Source organism: Halichoerus grypus, chromosome 9 (assembly GCF_964656455.1).
Source record: "Halichoerus grypus chromosome 9, mHalGry1.hap1.1, whole genome shotgun sequence".
Taxonomy (NCBI): domain Eukaryota; kingdom Metazoa; phylum Chordata; class Mammalia; order Carnivora; family Phocidae; genus Halichoerus; species Halichoerus grypus.
This window is the reverse complement of record NC_135720.1, coordinates 79,941,993-79,961,833: the sequence shown is the minus strand read 5'-3', so window position 1 is coordinate 79,961,833 and position 19,841 is coordinate 79,941,993. Positions and strand designations below refer to the sequence as shown.

Below are 19,841 nucleotides of genomic sequence, written 5' to 3'. Positions count from 1 at the left end.
ATTTTATTATCTTTTGGTAGCATGAAAATCATGCTTAAAATCATTTATCATAATCCATAAAGCAAATCCAGGGAATAGCTGGTAAAACAGATCCATTTTATTATAAATCTATGAATATTGTGCTTAATTTTATTGAAATTAAGGTTTTGCAGCAAATATATTAATAGTGAAGTACCACATTAAAAACTGACTAAAATGGATTACCTTGATGCCAATCTACCCGTGCACGCAGGGAAGTTAGTGCCCAGCAGGATTCAGTGGAGTTACTAAATTATAGGCAGACATAGTTCATCTGTGCTGGAAAACAGGCATTGGTTACGTGACAAAGCGTAACATCATTTTCTCCCCCTTTAACATAGCTTTATGTGGTCACAAGAAGAGATTTCTCATGGTATGTATATGTGAACCCCACTTCCTTTTTCTTTTAAAGGAACAATTCAGAAATTATTGGCAACAATACGATCTACTGTGTAAGCACTAATTTCTTCTAAAATTAGTGTGCTTAAGACTGAAGGTCTTAGTGTGTGTGTGTGTGTGTGTGTGTGTGTGTGAGACAGACATTGAAGTGTGGAACAAATATACCCCCACCAGTGTTTGCATACTGGATACGTCCATGATTCAGAGAGACCTGCATCTCCTTGCATAACAGTCATCTTTTATGAACATTGTAACACATGAAGAGCTTTGCTTCATGATACATTGTTCAACCTCCCCTAAACAATAAGTAAGTTGCACTTGTATATGATCTATGAGCAGTATTTTAAGGGTAGCTGGAAGCAGATCTGTCTTGCTATTGCTTTGACTATCAGTCAGGAGTAGCTGAAATACGTTTTAATTTTGGGTTTTGATAATAAGCATCTTTTTCTGCAGAATGTACCAGTCATCAAGTACGTGATGCTTCTCTATTTGAAACATTGTGTGTTTTGGTTCTCAATGTTGACTCTATATGCCTGGATTCTGATGACCAGTGAATATGCCTGCATATGTTTTCAGAATTTTAACAGAGTGGATACAATTTTCCTTGAGAAAACAGACCATTTCTCTTGAGACAGATTAAGTTATAATCTGTACATTTTTAGTTTTTAATTTCCTTCCCAATCTTGATAGTTAAATTCTTCATATCCTCCATTCAGTAATTCAGAATCTCTTTTCCTGATTATCTGGAAGAGAAATAGTTTTAAGAACTTAAGAAATGCCACTTGAGGTCAAATCCATATTGCATTCCAGTGTCACTTCTGCTGGTGTTTGAAAGAATATGCTTGCCTTTTAGGTATCTTCTTTGAAAGGTTCGGAGATGCCCTCCAAAATATCCCTAACTTTATAACGTAGTCGGAATGTATTCCATCTCTTCTTAGACCCATTTAGATTCTCAGGCTGAACCATCTCTTAAAGCAGAGAGGGCAAACAGAAATGATTATTCCATTCTGCTGCTTCAGATGAAATGTGGTCCTTAATTCTACCTGGGACTTTAGGATTTACTTGGTGTTTGCTGCATCTCAGACATTTTTATTAATATCAGACCTGGTGTTTTGTTGTCATTTTGTGGTTCAAGTCTGAACTTTTTCTGTCTTTCTGATTTGCTTTGTTTCAGGAAATCAGAATGGCACACGTTCTTCCCAGTGTGCACCTGGAGACAGGAAATTATGATTAGCCTTTGGTGTGCTTGGATACTGAGGTGTCCTTGACTGTCTGTTGATGGTAGTAACTTGTTTCAAGTGCAAGCTTCGAGGTGTTTGTTTCCACCCGACTCTATAGATTACAGGTAGGGTGGGCACTGGCTGATTATCACTCACTTTTACCATCAAAGATGGTCTAATTTTTTTGAAATTTTTTATTTTAGACTAAAAGTTGTCCAAGGTATTTTCTCAAAAGTTATTTTTAAAAAATCTCTATATTTAAACTGGATATAGATAAGTTATTTCCCTTTGTAAGACAATTATTTTAGTAAAATAAGTTGGATGAATAATTTGAAAGGGATATCTAGGACACTGAAAGGAACATTCATCTGAGGACGAACTTTTTGAAGTTACTCATTGTTCACAAATTATGTTTCCTCTGTTTCTCTATATATCTTTGCTTTTGCTCATTATTTGAAATCACTGAAGATATTTTATAAGAATATGCATAAAATTATTCAGTTCCAGGAGTATAAATTTTTATGAAAATTGCAACCTGTTGCAATGCATTTGATAAATTGCATGTATATTTTTATAAGAAAAAGTGAATAAAACTACTTGGATCATTTCTGTTTTTTATTGTTTTATCTATATGTTTCAGTTAATGCCAGCCTTCTGTCTCTGTCTTCCTCACACCAAGAAATGCATTCAGTGCCCCCACCTTACAATACTAAATTAAAAAGCTTGGCAAATAAAGGAAAAGTGCTCTCACTTATCTCTATTTAAAACAAGAGTCAGACCTAGAAATGTTTTAAATTTTCTTTAAAATTCAGTAATCAAAACCAACATATAAAAGTATTATTTTACCTTATTTTGCTGATGTTGCAACTTCTTAACACTAGTTTTGAATGCTTGATTTTTAGAGTGACCCGGCGATCTACAAAGAAAGCAAAAACATGGTATCCTATTTCCTGGGCTTATCAACATTAATAGCAACTACAGCTTTCTACTATTTTAGCTTTAAAATTAATATGACAATGAAAACGGATAGCCTATTTTTGCAGGTGCTTTCCACTAGAGCTAGAAGAACTATGCTCTCTGCATCCGCCCCTGAGTTTTGCCTTCCAGTTGGCGTACTGTTTCTTAGGCAGTGGTGTCAGAAGGATTGAACAAAGCTCATGGGAAAGATGAGTGATAACTTCATCTTACAAAAAGTGGAGTTATTATTTTTTGCGTTATTTTTAAAGTCAGGTTCTGAGTCGTGGTTGCTGAAAAACAACTGTGCAATGACATTTGTTCACACAGTTTAAAAATAAAAGTTACTTTAAAATTTGATGTATATAATTCCAGACTTTTTAATATACATGTTATATAATTTCTGATGATAGTGTATACACATTTTGCATCTTGCCTTTTCCCTCTCTACATTATAAGATGGATATAATATTTGGGGAATACTTTCTGACCTATGTTCCCTTATCAGTAAATGGTTTTCTTTCTCCCAACATTCTGTCCATTATAATTTCAGGGAAAGGCGGAGAGAGGGTATCACTCTAGGAAGAAGAGCCTATCTGGGAGGTGTAGTTGGAGGACAAGTTCCTTGTTCCTTCCATCATCAGCTAAGGCAGCATTTCTGGTTCCTACTTACCCTGGCTGGGTGACTTGGAGGCTCAGAGTAGTAAGGGATGGGTAGGTGCCTGGGGTCAGAACTAAGAGATCACAGGTGAGGGAAATAAGAGGATAGAAACTTTCCAAAGGGCCTGGTGAGGCAACAAGAGGCCTCCGCCCCCACTCCCCAAACATTTAGGCACCACCTTGGAGAAGGGAAGGAAAGGGAAAGGATTTTTGAGCCTGATTATATACTCCAAGGGAACTGAGTTGCCTAAATTGATTGCTCCAATTATTAATCAGATGAAGTTTTTAAAATCGGATTGGACTATATTAAACTCTAACCCCTCCCTGTCTTGGTTCCTTCCCTGTCACCCCTTCCCCATCCAGTGGAGAAAGTGCTCATAAGGGAGTTAGGGACACCTACTAGCAATAAAAAATGGATCCCTCCCTTGTCTGAGGTGTAGCAAGTGAGTAAATCTGGGATCTTACTGTAGTTAAGACAAGTACTTCCTTATTAAAATATCCTCATAGATGTCACTTTGCATCATCATTTCCTTAATCTGGCTCCTATATTTGGAAATAATTTTCATTATCATTAAAAACATCACAGAGAACACATTAGGCCTATTAAATTAAAGGACAAAGTGAAGATTTTTAGATCTGAGGAGGAAAAGTCATAAATAATTTACTCTATTAGATCTAGATTTGCATTTTCTGCATATGTATAATGATAATTGTAATTAATAAAAGTCAAACTCGTCAAGCTAAAAAAGGGACCTTTGAAAATGAAAATTTTGTTTATTCTTGGGAGAATTTTTGCCAAGTTCCTAATATAACTGAGTATGTATATAGGACAATTAAAATTTAAGAAAATGAAAAATGGAGTATATTCGTAAGTATTGAATTGAGGAAAAGAAGGAAAAACAAAGGTGAAAATAGAATGATGGCAGTAGAATGACAAAGAAAACAAACTGAAAATGTTCGTTGTGTATCCATGGACTCATCTCAGTAAGGCACCTGCCCTCAATATAATTTTCCTATCTCTTTCCTTCACTTTCGGGTAGACTAACAAAAAGTGCAGCTGAGTTTACAATGCTTTAGAGAGTGCTGCTTTCAGTGTTAACATACTTCAGTGTTGTCGGCTAATTTGCTTCTGAGTTTAGATTTAAATGCCAGGTAGGGACTCAGGTTTCTCCTTATGGGGCTGCCCTTGGTTGATAATTACCAAACGGCTCCAATAATGCCTGCAGCAGAGCGGTTTACCCTGAAGAGCATCTGCTTTACTTCTCACCTAAACCCATGAATGTACTCCTGTCATCCCCATTATATGGACGAGAAATGTGGGGCTCAAAGTTGCTTCAGGTCACAACAAGTTGGGATAGAGCTTTAACTCAGGTCTCACTTATCTAAAGCCTCCGGTCTTAATCACCGTCTTCAGCTATGGTTGATAAGGTCTTAAACGGTCACCTGATCCTCACATAAGTAAACTGTCAGAGTCACGTACATGATGGCATCTGGGAGGAACAGGAATGGGGTCAGGGATCCAGGGGGGATCCTCAGCACCCCTGTGCTTCGGTTCTGAGGCGGCTTGTGGGGGCCGTGGGGTTTGTCCTCATGCTGAGATCAGGGTTTAACATTTAACATTGAGCAATTCCACTCCTTTCCATAGTTAACCGGGATAGTAGCTGAGTGTGTCTGTCATTGCACATATTTGCTATGCTTTTCCTTACATATTTGAGTGAACCATACAAAATTGCCAATATTTGATGATTTGTTACTGATAAAATGGTAATGCCCATATAGTTGAAACTAATATACTTCTAAGTATACATAGTTTTATTATTAAATTATTACCCAGACAGGATCTATTATTCTGCAACTTACTTTTCTCATTTAATAAAATGTCCTATTTCTATGGCAGTTCCGGTAGACTATATTATTGCTTTTAACTGTTGTGTTCCATCGTGACTAGGACACCACACTGCATGTGACTTAACTATTTCTCCACAGATGCTCTGTACAGTTGCTCCATGATTCAAAGCAATGATGCTGGGAACATTTTTATAAACATATCTTAGTGCACAAATGCAACTATTTTTGTAGGAATAGTTGTCTAAAAGTAGAGTATTTGAATCAAATTTAAAATTTTATCGATACCAACAAATATTTCTTGGAAAAAGGTTTTTTCCAATTTACACATTCACCAGCAATGCTTGATAGGACTAGTTTTCCCTGACATTACTCACACTGGATAGTATTAACATTTTTTACTGAACTCATGAGTAACAAATGATACTTCTTTATTGTTTTTGGATTTCCCTAATTATAGTGAGACTGAGTACATCTTTGCCTATGTTTTCTTGGTCATCTGGATTTCTTCTATGAATTGTACTTGTGTATTCTTTGCCCATTTTAATATTAGCATGCTTGTCTTTTATTGATGTATAGGAGCTCCAATGATTATGGATGTTCAACCTTTACGATATAAGATAGGTTATAAATATTTTTCTCCCACCTTGTTAATATGTTAATTTTATTTATGGTGACTTTTCCCCCTGTGGAAATTCTCCTTTTAATGTCATATGAAATTGGTGTCTTAATTATGGAAGGCTTTTTTAGCCCGGGATTATACAAATGGTTTTAAAAATAGTTTTCCTCATACTTTGGAAGTTTTGATTTTAGGTTTCAGTCTTTGATATAGAATTGATTTGTCTATAGTAAAAAGCTAATTTTATTTTCTAAATGGAAGGCCAGTTGTATTCTAAGCATTATTGACCAGTCCATACTTGTCCTACTGATTTGAAATGCTTGTTAAAATAGTCTAAATATAAGGGTCTATTTGGGGCTTATATATATTTGTTCTGTGTATTTATTGTCTGTTTTAGTGTTCTAAATATTATTTTATGTATTACTATCCTTCAGAGCAACCTCTCCATCATTGTACTTCAAGATTTTCTGTTGTACATTTTCATTTCCAGGAGAAATTTGGAACCAGAATACCAAATTCCATATAAAATCCTGTTGGGATTTTAATTGAGATTAACTTGGAGAAAGTTGACAGCATTGGGCGCCTGGGTGGCTCAGTTGGTTAAGCGACTGCCTTCGGCTCAGGTCATGATCCTGGAGTCCTGGGATCGAGTCCCGCATCGGGCTCCCTGCTCGGCGGGGGGTCTGCTTCTCCCTCTGACCCTCTTACCTCTTGTGCTCTCTCTCTCTCATTCTCTCTCTCAAATAAATAAATAAAATCTTAAAAAAAAAAAAAAAGAAAGTTGACAGCATTATCATAATCCTCACTCACTTGAATGGATATTCTTGTGTTTTATGTTCTTTGTAAAGGTGCTTTATAAACATAATTTCATTTACTCCTTGCAGTAACCCAATAGGTGGGTTTTATTAGTCTCATTATCCAATGAGGGAATTGAAATTTTTCAACGTTAATTGGTCCAAGGTCACTTGATTAGTAAATTGCTAAGCCAAAAAATTTTTTTAAAAAGATTTATTTATTTATTTATTTGATAGAGCACAAGCAGGGGGAGTGGCAGGCAGAGGGAGAAGCAGATTTCCTGCTGAGCAGGGAGCCCGAAGTGGGGCTCGATCCCAGGACCCAGGACCCCGAGATCATGACCTGAGACACTTAACCGACTGAGCCACCCAGGCGCCCCGAACCAAAATTTTAATCACAATTTGACTCCAGAATATTGCTTCTTAATCATAATTGGGTAAATCGTTGTCTTTAAAGTGTGAATACTTTGAAAGAACAGGGTATGTTTCATGAAGAGAAAGGCTAAATCTCTCTAGCTTTTTTTTGATGGAGTAAGCAGATGGCCGTGAGCTCCCTAGTGGAAAATTAGAGACTGTGGCCACTAGAATGAGTAAGAGGACAGTAAAAACAAACCACAGGATGATCTACTCAAGATATGGGTCTCAGGTGATCACCACTGAGGAGATGTTCAGGTGTGTGTGATTGGAGACTCTTGACTGGGAAAGGCGAGTCAGGCTCAGGAAGAAGCCCTCCACGGGCAGAGTGCACGTGTGGACTTGATCTGGGTGTCACAGGACTTGGAGAAGCGTTAGGAGCCTCTGTGTTCCCTGATCGTTCATAGCGCCACCTACACCCTGAAGTCTGGTTCGTGAATAGAAGGCCAATTCTATCTCGCCTCCTTTTCCCTCTTCTTACGAACTTCTCTTAACCTTTCTGTTGGAAATAAAGGATTGATTAAACATATCATATCTATAGACTAGACTACTATGTAATCATTAAAAATGATGGTACAGAAAATATTTAATGACATGGGGGAATGTTCTATGTAAAAAAGCGGTGTATAAAAGAAGCCAGTCTGATTCCATTTTGCTTTAGGACATTCTCTGTAAACATTCTGTACAAACATGTGCATCACAAGAAGAGTTAATATGATGAATATCACAGGATTTTTCTTTCTCATAATTCTCTGTATTTTCCAAATTCTCATGATGAAAGCTATATTTACATAGGGAAAAAAAATATTACACACACACACATCCCTCAACACCAATTAAGGTAGGAGACCACGTGGTATTGGTCTTGAAGCTGACACAGGCTCTTTTTCCTTCCCTTATTGGTCTTACTGAAATACTGCTGAAAGGCCGGAGCAGTGGTCTCAAAGTGTGGTCCTTGGGCCGCCAGCAGCAGACTTCCCGGGGCCCTACCCAGACCTGCTGCATCAAAAAAGAGCGTAGCAGGGCCCGGCCATGTGTTAAAAGATGTCCTCCCCTGGGAGATTTTGATGTGCACTGGAGATCGAGAACCCGTGGGGTTTAGAGGAACGTATGCATTCATTCTAACGATAGGTTTCTCAAAAGCAAGAATAACAAATTCCTGGGTCTATAAAGTGACTGTGCTCGACCTACCTGCACGGAGCTCCCTTTCCCTGGATGACCTCACATTCCTCTGCGGGGGCACAGAGGCCCAGGTCCCGGTGGTGCCCACGCCCCCGGCTCTCGTGCCCTGGTCGGCATCGACACTCTGCTTCCTCGGTCCGCTCATTTCTCACACACTCGGCAAATTCGCCGCAGGCCAGGAATTTGCAGGGATCTGCTTGATCCGCTGTAAGAGATGGGCAGGTTTTAATGACTATGTGGATGCCCGAGCAGCGAACTGGTGGAAGTCAAAGGCCAGAGACCAAAGAGATTTGCCATCACTCCATTTTGGAGTGGGTTGTCCAGTAATGGTAACAGACTGGAGTGAAAAGTGAAATGCACATTTCTGTATCTTTGAGATTATGGACACAAGTGATAATATATTTACTCTGAATATAATTATGCACAAACTTGGTTGGGCATCAGAATCAGCCAGAGGCCTTGTTAAAACACAGGTTCCCGGCCCCATCCTCAGAATGTCTGAAGCAGAGGGCTTGGGACGGTGACTGAGAATCTGTTTTTAAGGAGGTCTCAGGTGATGCTGCCGCATCTGGAGAGCACGTTTGGTAACCGCTGCATTAGAGAATTAAGATTTTTTTGTTTGTGTTAGGTTTTTAAGGTAAGCATTTTCTGCAGAGATGAGTTGTGAAAATATATATTTAAGATCAGGTATACCTTGTAAAGTAGCCAAGCAGTCATATATGTGGATGGTTTTGAGAACTCAGGACAATTTCCTCATTTAAAAAGTATCTTTCTCTTAGTCCCTTGCTGATTCCTTAGGCCTTAATGTTAAGAGATCTTTCCTTTGGATTAATCGTTTTTCCCCTCTTAAAGTTCAAATAGATCTCTAGTCTGTTTTTGAGAGGCTAGAGATCTATTTGTTTCAGGTCATTGTTTCATTTATTTAAAGTGAATGGCATTTGTACGTGCAAAGACCATGAAAGGCGTCCCAACCGGACCCAGCAGCACGAGCAGAGGCACAGAGGTGGGAAAGCAACAGGCAGGAGAAGAGAGAGCCCGGGAGGCCCACTTCAGAGGCAGCAGACACTCATAGACAGGAAGGCAGGGAACCAAGACTGGAAAGATAAGGCCAAATTCTGGTAGGTCTTGAAGGCCGTGCTAAGGAATTTGGACTCTATAGGCAGGGGGAGGCCGTGGAGGATTTCCGGGCGAGGGAAGGGGCTCATCAGAATTGTGTGTTCGAAGATCTGTAAATAGCATTGTCAGAATTAGGATGATTTCAAGTGATCATCTGGTCCTGTATTTCTCAAGTGGGAACATTTGCAGAACTCTAATTCAGCAGGACTTAATAGGTTTTACACTAAGAAGAGGTTGGTGGCTAAATAAGCTTTTTTTTTTTCCCCCCCAAAGGCAGGGTGAAATAAACGTAACAGCTTTCTCTCTCCCTTGTTTCTCTTTCTCCCTCTTCCCTCCAAACTTATCCCCCTTCTCTTTTTACTTTTAAATTTCTTAGGGTCATTAATAAGCTAATGTCTATTGTGAATCTTCAAGTGGGGAACATAGTGGCTTTGCCAAGTTACTGCCCATAGAAGCTCTGCGCAGGGTCACTGCGGGACGCGGTGTGGGGTGAGAATGCCAATGAACCTTCATGTTCATTCATCCAGCGCCTCCTAGTGGCGGCAGAAGTGATAGCGAGGGAGATTAGTGAAACCAGCCCCAGCGGTGGGCAAGAGCAGGAAACACCGTTTGGGGCTCCCAGCAGGTAGGTAGACCTGCTAAAAGACTTCACGTGAAGTTGTATTTCTTTGCAGCATGAGGGTCCCTTATGGACAAGAAGGACTGACTAATGTGAAGTGGCTTCGTCTGCTTGAAAGTTCCTAAAGCTGGCCATGTTATGGGATGCTTGTCACTGTTTAGAAAATGACTCAAATTTACCCTGACAACCCAGGCGATTCACATCCAGGGCCAGGTTTAATAAATAACAGCTGTCAGTGACCTTACACTCAAGACTTGTAGTCTTGATAACGGAAGTCAGGGGGGAATAGTCGGAGCTCCATTTCCTTCTCTCCACAGCAGAGAAATATATTAACTAGGAAAGCTGACGGAACGCACAGATTCTACCCCTCTGAAGAGTAATAGCAAATGTGTGATAACCAAATGAGTGTCCCATTAAAAAAATATTACTGTTTTACTGTCATTTCCTTCAGCCCAGCCAGGCATCGTCTAGGCACCAGTAAAGCTGAACAGAACACAATAAGGCAACGTTGGAGAAATAAACTTATCCACATTCGGGGACTCTAGACCAGATATATTTGAAAAACAAATGCACCTAGTTTATAGATAACTTGCTTTCCCCGTGTTATTTATTCAGGACCAGTCTACAGAGAAGTAGGAGACTTAAATCACCAAGCTTGGTTTTTGTTTGCTGTGTATACTTTCCTGGGTACTAAGACAACATTCATTGATTCAACACATATCAGCGTGGCCCTTCAAAATCTTTAGCATTAAGAATTTCAGACCAGGGGCGCCTGGGTGGCTCAGTCGTTAAGCGTCTGCCTTCGGCTCAGGTCATGATCCCAGGGTCCTGGGATCGAGCCCCGCATCGGGCTCTCTGCTCCGCAGGAAGCCTGCTTCTCCCTCTCCCACTCCCCCTGCTTGTGTTCCCTCTCTCGCTGTGTCTCTCTCTGTCAAATAAATAAATAAAATCTTAAAAAAAAAAAAAAAAAAGAATTTCAGACCAACTAACTGCTTTAGATTTTAATTTTATCCTTAGATAAAATCTTACATTTTAGATACAATGTTAGAGCTGAAAGGTGTTTTAGAACCTTCTCACGCATTTGCTCACTTTGCAGATGAGAAAGCTGAGACTCAGAAGTTGAGTGTTGCAAAGCCCAAGGCTGTTTGTGTGGATCCCAGTGTCAGGGAAGGAAAGAGCCAGGAGGGGGAGCTGTGGGACCAGGCATGAAAAGGCAGTTGCCGTTAATTAGAATCGTTAATAGAAGAGATCATATTTAGAAATTTAATTTGTGAAGCAGCCCGTACTGCTTCCATTATTATACTTTAAAAATACTTTTCCTAGGTGTGTTGATGGCCCTCTACTTACATACCAATCTTGAGGGGGCACCTACAACTTCGGGCTTCAGGCGAAGACTGAGAACTGGATGTGGGCTGATCATGGGGAGGAGGCGCCATGGAAGACAAGAGATTGTACAATGGATGAAAGTTTAGTAGAAATTTTTTAAGCGAAGATTTCCCATACTGTTATCATTTTCTTTCTTTGTCATACCCCAAAGACATTTCTCCTTAGAATGATGGACTCATTCATCAGTCACCTTCGGCCATACGACTATTTGCCTCCTCCTTAATACATCGCCAGGGCTTTGCACAAAACAAAATTTGCACAAAATCAGTCTGAACTTCCTCCTCTCTGCTCTTGATTTGATCAATACATTATGTAAACATTATGTCCCAACAACCTGAACAGTCTGTAGCTTGGAAAGAAGGAAGACAAAAGAGACTTGAGATCCATAGTTGATTAAGAAGAGTACAACTGGATGCCATTTTCTAGAAGAATATTTTCAAGTCATAATCAAGTTGTGTGTGGATTTGAAGAAGTGAAGTCCTCACGACTGGTGCATAGACTAGTTGGTCTATAATTGCCTTAGCTTCCGGATTTGCTTAAGCCCTCTTCCAATACATTCTTCTTAGGGCACTACAGAGAGGTTTCTGCATGAGCCTGCACCACACCACCAAACTCCTACTATCGGTTGGGGTAGCCTCTGAGCTTACCATAATTGCTTGCTGGCAAAATGAATTAATTTTCTGTCCTTAACTTACTTAGGTAGCTCTTCTACACAGTGAGTTTGACAATCTCTGTGTAAAGGCCAGGGCACTTGGCCTGAGTGTGTAGAGCCGTGTTAGGAGCTGCTCGTCTGCAGCTGGTAGGAAAGTTCCAGGTCCACCCTGACACCAAGAGGTCCTGGCTTCGTCCCTAGCTTCCCGTGTGGATTTTGGAGGTAGTCAAAGCATTAATGTCATTCCATTTCAGGCCTTGCCCTGACGTAGCCTTAGGGATCATGATCTTGAACCTCCAGCTTCACCAGGAGTGCAATGACAATTATTTATATTAACAGGGAGCTCACATTTATTGAGGGCCATTTTGTGTTTGGCAGTGTGCTGGGCACTTCAAACATGTCTTCATTAATATTCACAACCATCTTCCAGAGCAGATATCACTGACCTCATTTTCATAAGTGAGGAAATGGAAGTACATTTTATTTTATTTTTTTTTAAAGATTTTATTTATTTATTTGAGAGAAAATGAGAGAGAGCATGAGGGGGTGAGGGGCAGAGGGAGAAGCAGACTCCCTGCTGAGCAGGGAGCCCGATGCGGGGCTCAGTCTCAGGACTCCAGGATCATGACCTGAGCCCAAGGCAGTCGCTTAACTGATCCACCCAGGTGCCCCCTGAAGTCCATTTTAGCTAGAAAGTATAACCCTAGATTAGCATCCACATGTCTGCTTACAATGTTCAGCTTTTGACATCATTCTAGTGGTTTTCCAATATGGGGTTTCCAGGAGACACCTCAGGGTCCAAGGGGCTAACAAGGGATGGTGGGGGTGGCGAGAGGCTCAAACATGCCAGCATCTTTCCTCTTACCGGTTCACATATCAGACTTCCACAAATGCTTTGCTTTGAACAAAGGCCCTCTTAACTAAACAAGAGCTCCAAACCACTGTCTGCCAAAACTCCTTCATTAGGCAGAATGTTTGCTTAGAGAAGCACAGTCTGATACTACAGCAACTCCACGTTTGTTCCTGTTGCTCAAATGTGACAGCAATGACCACGGCTTGAAGGAAGTGAGCTGCTATGTGGGGCTTGGGCATATGTGTATCATTCTGAGATGTCCAGTGTAAGCACGTTTTATGTATCAGTTTCTCCCCTGATTTGCTTATGTAATGTCTTTTATCTCTGTGCCAAAGGTCCTGAAAAGCATTTCCAACTGGCTGACTGAAGAAGGATGTCCCTTAGCTCTTCATCATGTGATCAAAACCATTTAAATAAATGTCCCTTGCCTGCAGGGAACACTTTGAGGCATTTTACAGTTAACATTAAAAAGATTATGGTCTTGGTCACCAAGCAGTTTATAAATTCATAGGTCCCTGATGGTCCAAGACTGTCTTTCTCAAGCTTCTTGTCATGCTTGTCAGGCCTGAAAAAAGACTCTCCCAGTGTCTCAGGCCTCTGAGGGTGTCTGGTGCGCATGTCTCTAACCCCAGCTCATTGCACGGCGCCCCTTTCCCACGTACAGCAGACCGTCCTGTCACTTGCCCCCGAACTGATTGATTGCCTTTCTGCCCTGTTCTTTATAATTTCATTATGCCCTTCTCTTGCACTCTGCGGCAACACTCACGTGTTGGACAGGTAGTGAAGCATCTCCTTTGATTGGGTCCTGTCCTAAGGCAAGATTTCAGCTCAGTTTGGCTGAAACTCAGGCTTCCCCTTGGCTGGCCTGGGCTGAGGACCTGTTAGAACGTCTTTTGCAGGGACGGCTCTCCAAGCCCTTCAGGAGCCCATTTCAGTGTGATGAAACCGAGTGTTCGCTAGATGGCGCTCAATAGCAACAGAAGTAGGAATAGATTTAAGGGATGAAATTTTAAGAGCCCCAACTGCTTTCTGTCTTCTTAAAAACCACTGTGCCGTGCGGACTGGTGGAGGGAAGAGAAGTCTGGAAGGAATTCGCGCGGTGGCGGAAGGAGCTCCAGGGTACCGCAGATAGAGCCATTAGTACTGCGTGATGACCGCGACAGGTCGGGCCTCGACGGCTGGGGGAGGGTGGTGGAAACTCCTGGATCTTTTCCCGTTCCCGTAAGGCAGAGCTAGGGCTCCGGAGGTCCGAGGCAGGCGGGCCCTCCGCGCCCTGGCGCCCAGCGTCACCAAGCCTCACACCTGGACGCAGTGACTAGATTTCCCACGGATGGCGGGGGAGTAAACCCCGCCAGGTGCGCGCACCTGCCGCTGCGAGGTGTGGGGGTGGGGGAGGGATGGGGTGAGGGCAGCTGTAATGCCATCTCTCCCTCCCCTCCCAACTCATAGCCAAGGCTTGGAGGTCTTAGTTTCGTTGGTGGTCATGAGGGGAGGTCTTTGCCTAGAGCAGCAGAGAATGACAAATCAACCTGTCCCAACCACTGGTAGTCTGCAGGGCGCAGGACACACGCTTAGCCCCCCATACTCTTAAGTGCTCAAGAACATGTTTTAAATTCTTCAAAATGAGAAAAAAACAATATAATCCACGCTGGATATTCATTTTTATACCAACAGTCATAAGATATGATTTTAGGTATTTTTATTAATTTGATTGATTTTAAAGATTTTTAAAATTTGTTTTAGAAAGAAATCATGAGCGGCAGCAGGAGAAGGAGACGGAGTCTCAAGCAGGCTGCGCTGAGCACGGGGCCCAATCTCGGGGCTCCATCTCACGACCCTGAGATCATGACCTGAGCGGAAACCAAGAGACCGGGGCAGAACTGACTACGCCCCCCATGTGCCTCTAATTTCAAGTATTTTTATTAATTAATGTCAATATTTGTATTAATATTCAGGAAAGGCCTAGAGCCCACAAAATCTTAATGCAGCACTGGTAGTCTATTTCCTTCTCAAGATGTGAATGTTACCTTAATACAGTGTTTGGTGCTCAGCACTCAGTAATCTGTATAAATATGCCTGTCCCCTGAAGGTGCCTTTGAGCTATAATGCAGTGACCTCACCTTCCACACAGGCCCATCTGGTTTATTTTCCCAGATCCTGAGAACATTCCGGGATTCGCTGCACCAGCAGAGGGAGCGAGTCCGCTCGTCGGGGCTGTTGGTGCTGCAGCCTCCAGGAAGGTGCCCTGGGTGGGGGAACAATGCTAGCATCCGTCTGTGGACTTGGGAAAGTAGGTTAGCATCTTTAGTCCCACTTGGCCTTCTATAAAATAGGTTATTTAAACCAGATGGTCGCTAATGTCCCTGCAGCTCAAATATAAATCTCCCGTCCTAGGTGTCCTACGGGAACCGCACAGCTGAACATTAGCGGGACACATACCTCTAGAACTGCTGATGGAATTCAGTGATCAAAAGAACTTTAAAAAAAATCTGTAACTAAAGTTAATATTTCATTGTTTTATTATTGGCTAAAACATGTTTTGCTTATGCTTTATGGCTGAAGGGCAGGATTAGGGTGAGAATAATCATTAGATGATAAGAAAGTACACGGCATAGCACCCACCATGCATGTGGCTGGAGCTTAACACACATCTGTGGAACTGAATAAGTTACTAATGGGAGATCTTTCTGGGTTAAAGGGACATGTAATGTGAAAAACTTTGGGATTCGTTTTAATTATCCACTTGTTCTCAAGAACAATAACCACAAACTGTTTATCATAGGCTCTCAGAAACTTTCTTCTGTGAATGGATGTGTGAATGCCCTTACACATCTTGCCCTGGCTGAGAGACTCAAGAATTATTTCTGCTCTTGGTCATTATTTGTATCTGCCAAACTGAGGCATTTTGGGTGCATTGGTGCTAGGACCTGAGTGTCCCAGGATTAGCTGGTGGAGGGAGAGCTCTGAACGCAGGGGCTGTGGGAGGTGGCCCGGCAGCTGCTCCATGCAGGCTTTGCATTCAGGGCTTCCGTGAAGGATTCCAGGAGCATCCTAGGGAAGCTCCATGCAGTGGCTCACGTGTGGGATGAGGGCCTGGGCTGAAACTCTGGAGAGGGCTAAAAGTACCTGGCGGTCCAGGCAATATTGGGGTTCCCTCATGGAAGCAGGTAGGTTAACAGCTAGGAAGCACAGGATGGCAACAGGGTAAAAACAAGACACGGGGCCAGAGACAGAGGGCAGAGGGCAGGTGCAGAGTCTGGGAGAGTCTCCTGGAAGGAGAATTCCTATGGGTTCCTCAGCTCAGAAGGGACACTCCTAGCAGAGCCAATAGTACATGTGAAGGGGGCATTAAAAAGTTCAGGACTTTTGTTTCTAAAAGTGAACTTTTTTTGGGGGGGGGGCTTTCTAAGAATATAACAAAATACTATAGGAAATTTCACTTGGTGAAATGTGAAATCTAACAATTCATTTAGGATTAAACTTAAGTGTGTTGTCATTTTTTCTAAATAAACAACCTTTGTAGAGGGCTGATAAGACTCTTTATAGGGCGCCTGGGTGGCTCAGTCGTTAAGCATCTGCCTTCAGCTCAGGTCACAATCCTGGGGTCCTGGGATTGAGTCCCCATGTCGGGCTCCCTGCTCAGTGGGGAGTCTGCTTTTCCCTCTGCCCCTCCCCCTGCTTGTGCTCTCTCTCTCTCAAAAATAAATAAAATCATAAAAAAAACCCAAAAAGACTATAAAGAGGCAGTAGACAGACTTGAAGAAAGCACACAGAACTGCCACTGAGTTCCAGCTGCAGCCCTCGGTGATTGTGTGACAAGTAAAAGGTAAGTTACTTACACTTCTCTGAACACAGTTTCTCCAACTGTGTAATGGGGAGAAATACCTACTTTGCATAGTTCTTTATTAAGATTAAAATTAGTGTCAATTAGTGTCAAATAGTGTCAATTAATAGTTATTGTTTTTATTGTCACTATTGTGATATGTGACATCTACTACCTTTTCAGAGCTGGCGACTAAATGGGAGTCTTTCAAATTATGCAACTTTCCCGATAAAATGAGTTTGCTCTGGCTGGAAGCATCCTGGATGCCAGACTGTAATTAATTTCTTTTCTTTTCTTTTTTTTAAGATTTTATTTATTTATTTATTTATTTTTCTTTTTTTTTTTCTTTTTCACTTCTCTACAAGATTTTATTTATTTGACAGAGAGAGCACAAGCAGAGGGGGAGAGAGGGAGAAGCAGGCTCCCTGCTGAGCAAGGAGCCCGATGTGGGACTCAATCCCAGGACCCTGGGATCATGACCCGGGCTGAAGGCAGCCGCTTAACCGACTGAGCCACCCAACCGACTGAGCCACCCAGGCATCCTGAGACTGTAATTAATTTCAATGTTCACTGTTTACCAGCCTTGCAATCTACCCATTTTTGAGGAGACTTCTTAGGAATTCAAGGAGAGAGTGAGTTAGAATAAGTATGTGTAGTTTTGCATTTTTGAAATCTTCAACCTGCACAGCTAACTGGCATTAAAGCCCTCCATGCTTCTAAAGAATTTTCAGAGCAGCCTAAATGAAAGACAACTCTAGCTGCCAGGATGCTGGCAGAATCCTGAGCAGCTGTGATTTTATTTGGTTTTTCAGTTGATAAATCACAGATAGTTCTAACACTGGTTTATACTTTCTATATCATAGATTCATTTATTTGGGTTGTTTTCAAAAGCTGAATGACAACCACACGCAGTGATAACCCTGTGTCGCTTCTCTTACGTGTCTGCCCCTCTGCAGATGTCATTTGGCCTAACCGATTACTGGCCCTCATTTAGAGACACATCCAGGAATTCAGATGCTGATCTGAATGTGGAATGATACTCACCTAGAAATCTCATGAGAAGTTTCAAAATTTCTCCTCTTCTCTTTAGTCTAAAAGTAACAATGGAATCATATTCCCCCCTCCCAGGATTACCACCACAAACTACATTTCCACCCTGATGTTATGCCAAAAGAAAACAAATGAAAAAGACTTGATTGGATTTTGTTTCAAATTTTGCAAATAGAATTAAATAGGTGGTCTATCTGGCATTGCCTGTAAATATGGTAAAATCAGGGCATAGAAAAGAAATGCTAAATCCTCTGACCAAGACTGCCTTAACCTTCCTCTTAGCTTGACTAACTCTAGACCCCTGACTTCCCTTTTCTTAGAGTAGTTAGTTTAGGGGCACCCGGGAGGCTCAGTCATTAAGCATCTGCTTTCGGCTCAGGTCATGGTCCCAGGGTCCTGGGATCGAGCCCCACATCAGGCTCCCTGCTCAGCAGGAAGCCTGCTTCTCCCTCTGCCACTTCCCCTGCTTGTGTTCCCTTCTCACTGTGTCTCTCTCTGTCAAATAAATAAATAAAATCTTAAAAAAAAAGAGGGTAGTTTACAAAACTTATAAATTCATTCTCTGCTCCTTTGAGATGTCAATCTTCTTTAAAGCTTCTTGCCAGTATTACAACTCAAGACTGTCTTCCCCAAGGACCTAGGTTCTGTTCCTTTGAAACAGAACCATCAAAGAAGAGAGCACCCCCTATCCGCCAGTCTCTGTGGGAGGGTAGGAGCCTTGTTCTAAGTTGTAAGACAGGAGGGGGACAGGCCATGTGGATGGTCTCATTTTCTACTTTATCCCAACCTCACTAAGATCTCACCTCCGCTCTTGCCACTCTGCTAGATTGCTTCTGCGAAGGGTTCTAGGGACCTCTGGACCCATCGTTCACTCACAGCTGCTGAAATTGCTGTCTCTCCTGCTCTTCTCTCTTCCCGGCTTCTGCAACACCATCTTTGGCTCCTTTCAATGACAATCCTTCTATTCCCCATGAAGTGTTGGGGTTCCTCAGAGATTCAGTCCCAGTTCTCCTTTTCTCCTGCCCTACACCTTGTCTTGGGCCATTTTTTCACCTGTTCTCTGGTTTCAACTGAAATTTCTCAAATATATATTTTCCACACTGGCCTCTGGCCTCTACTTCAAAGGATAGCAATCAGTTTACCGAATGTCCATTTCTGTAAAACTGGTTTTCCCAAAAACATTTTTGGAGTATTTTTATATCCTTAAGATAGCTTATTAATTTTTGCTTTGTTTTCTGCATTAAAAAACTTAAATGAATTAATCTATGTAGCTTTTGTAATTACCTATATCTTTTAGTTAAGTATTTTCAAAATTGGCAATATTTTATGAATGATGAACTATATATATATATATTTTTTTTTTTTTTTGAGAGAGAGTGCACGCGTGTGCACGAGAGGTGGGGGGAGGGGCAGAAGGAGAGGGAGAGAGAGAGAATCTTAAACAGGTTTTACGCCCAGTGGGGAGCCCTTTGGGCTCGATCCCAGGACCCTGAGATCATGACCTGAGCCGAAATCAAGAGTCCGGAGCTCAACTGACTGAGTCACCCAGGTTCCCCCAAATTATATGTTTTTATTTTGTAATTTTGAGAATACTTTAAGGACTGTTTAGTACTTAGTTTGAAGACTTTTTGAGTTTTACAAAATTTTATTAAAGTTTAAACTGTAAAAGACCATAGTCATAAAAAAAGAAAGGAAGAAAAGAAAAGAAAAATAGGACACCAAATTAGGTGCACATAGATTGAACAGGGGCTTTTAGACAACGTGGCTTCAAATGCGCTGGCTCAGCATGCCTTTCCCTTCCAGGCTGAGCTCCCTTCTTTCCCTACTTCGTGTCCGAAGCTGCTGTAACAGTGAAATAACTGAAGTACCCTGAAACTTCCAGAAGTGTCTGCATCTTCCTCCTGCCCTTTTGGAGGAGCCGGGCCCCACCCTTCTCTGCCAGGTCGACCACGGAGATTCCCCAAGGTATCACACACTCAATAGCGCCATCTGTCGAGAAAGACTGTCATGACATCCCCTGGCCTCTAGAATGAATGAATCTCTCTTTTGTGCGTCATAATATTTCTGTTCATATCCTGATCATTGTATTTAGTAGACTTGATTATAGCTCTTTGCATATATATCTATTTCTCTTGGCTGATAGGCATTTAGCTCCTTAAGGGCAGGAATCCACTTTTGGGGTTCTAGTGCCTGTAATAGTGCCTGGCTGGTAGCAGATAATCCCTACTTACTTAATA

At 41.7% G+C, this 19,841-nt stretch overlaps 1 protein-coding gene and 1 long non-coding RNA gene across 2 annotated transcripts in view; one reads left to right on the top strand and one right to left on the bottom strand.

The window, feature by feature from the left end:
* Window positions 1-1,082: 1,082 nt before the first annotated feature.
* The window catches only part of IMPG1 (interphotoreceptor matrix proteoglycan 1), a 125,120-nt gene continuing 106,361 nt past the window's right edge, over window positions 1,083-19,841 (bottom strand). Inside the window, 3 exon segments of the mRNA XM_036085614.2 lie at window positions 1,083-1,160; window positions 2,484-2,553; window positions 8,115-8,310. Coding sequence (XP_035941507.1) covers window positions 1,083-1,160; window positions 2,484-2,553; window positions 8,115-8,310 — 344 coding nt within the window.
* LOC118531531 (uncharacterized) overlaps window positions 16,262-19,841 on the top strand; it is a 63,352-nt gene continuing 59,772 nt past the window's right edge. Inside the window, exons 1-2 of the long non-coding RNA XR_013440939.1 lie at window positions 16,262-16,557; window positions 19,408-19,569. This is a non-coding gene — a long non-coding RNA (uncharacterized LOC118531531). The remainder of the gene's footprint in view (window positions 16,558-19,407; window positions 19,570-19,841) is intronic.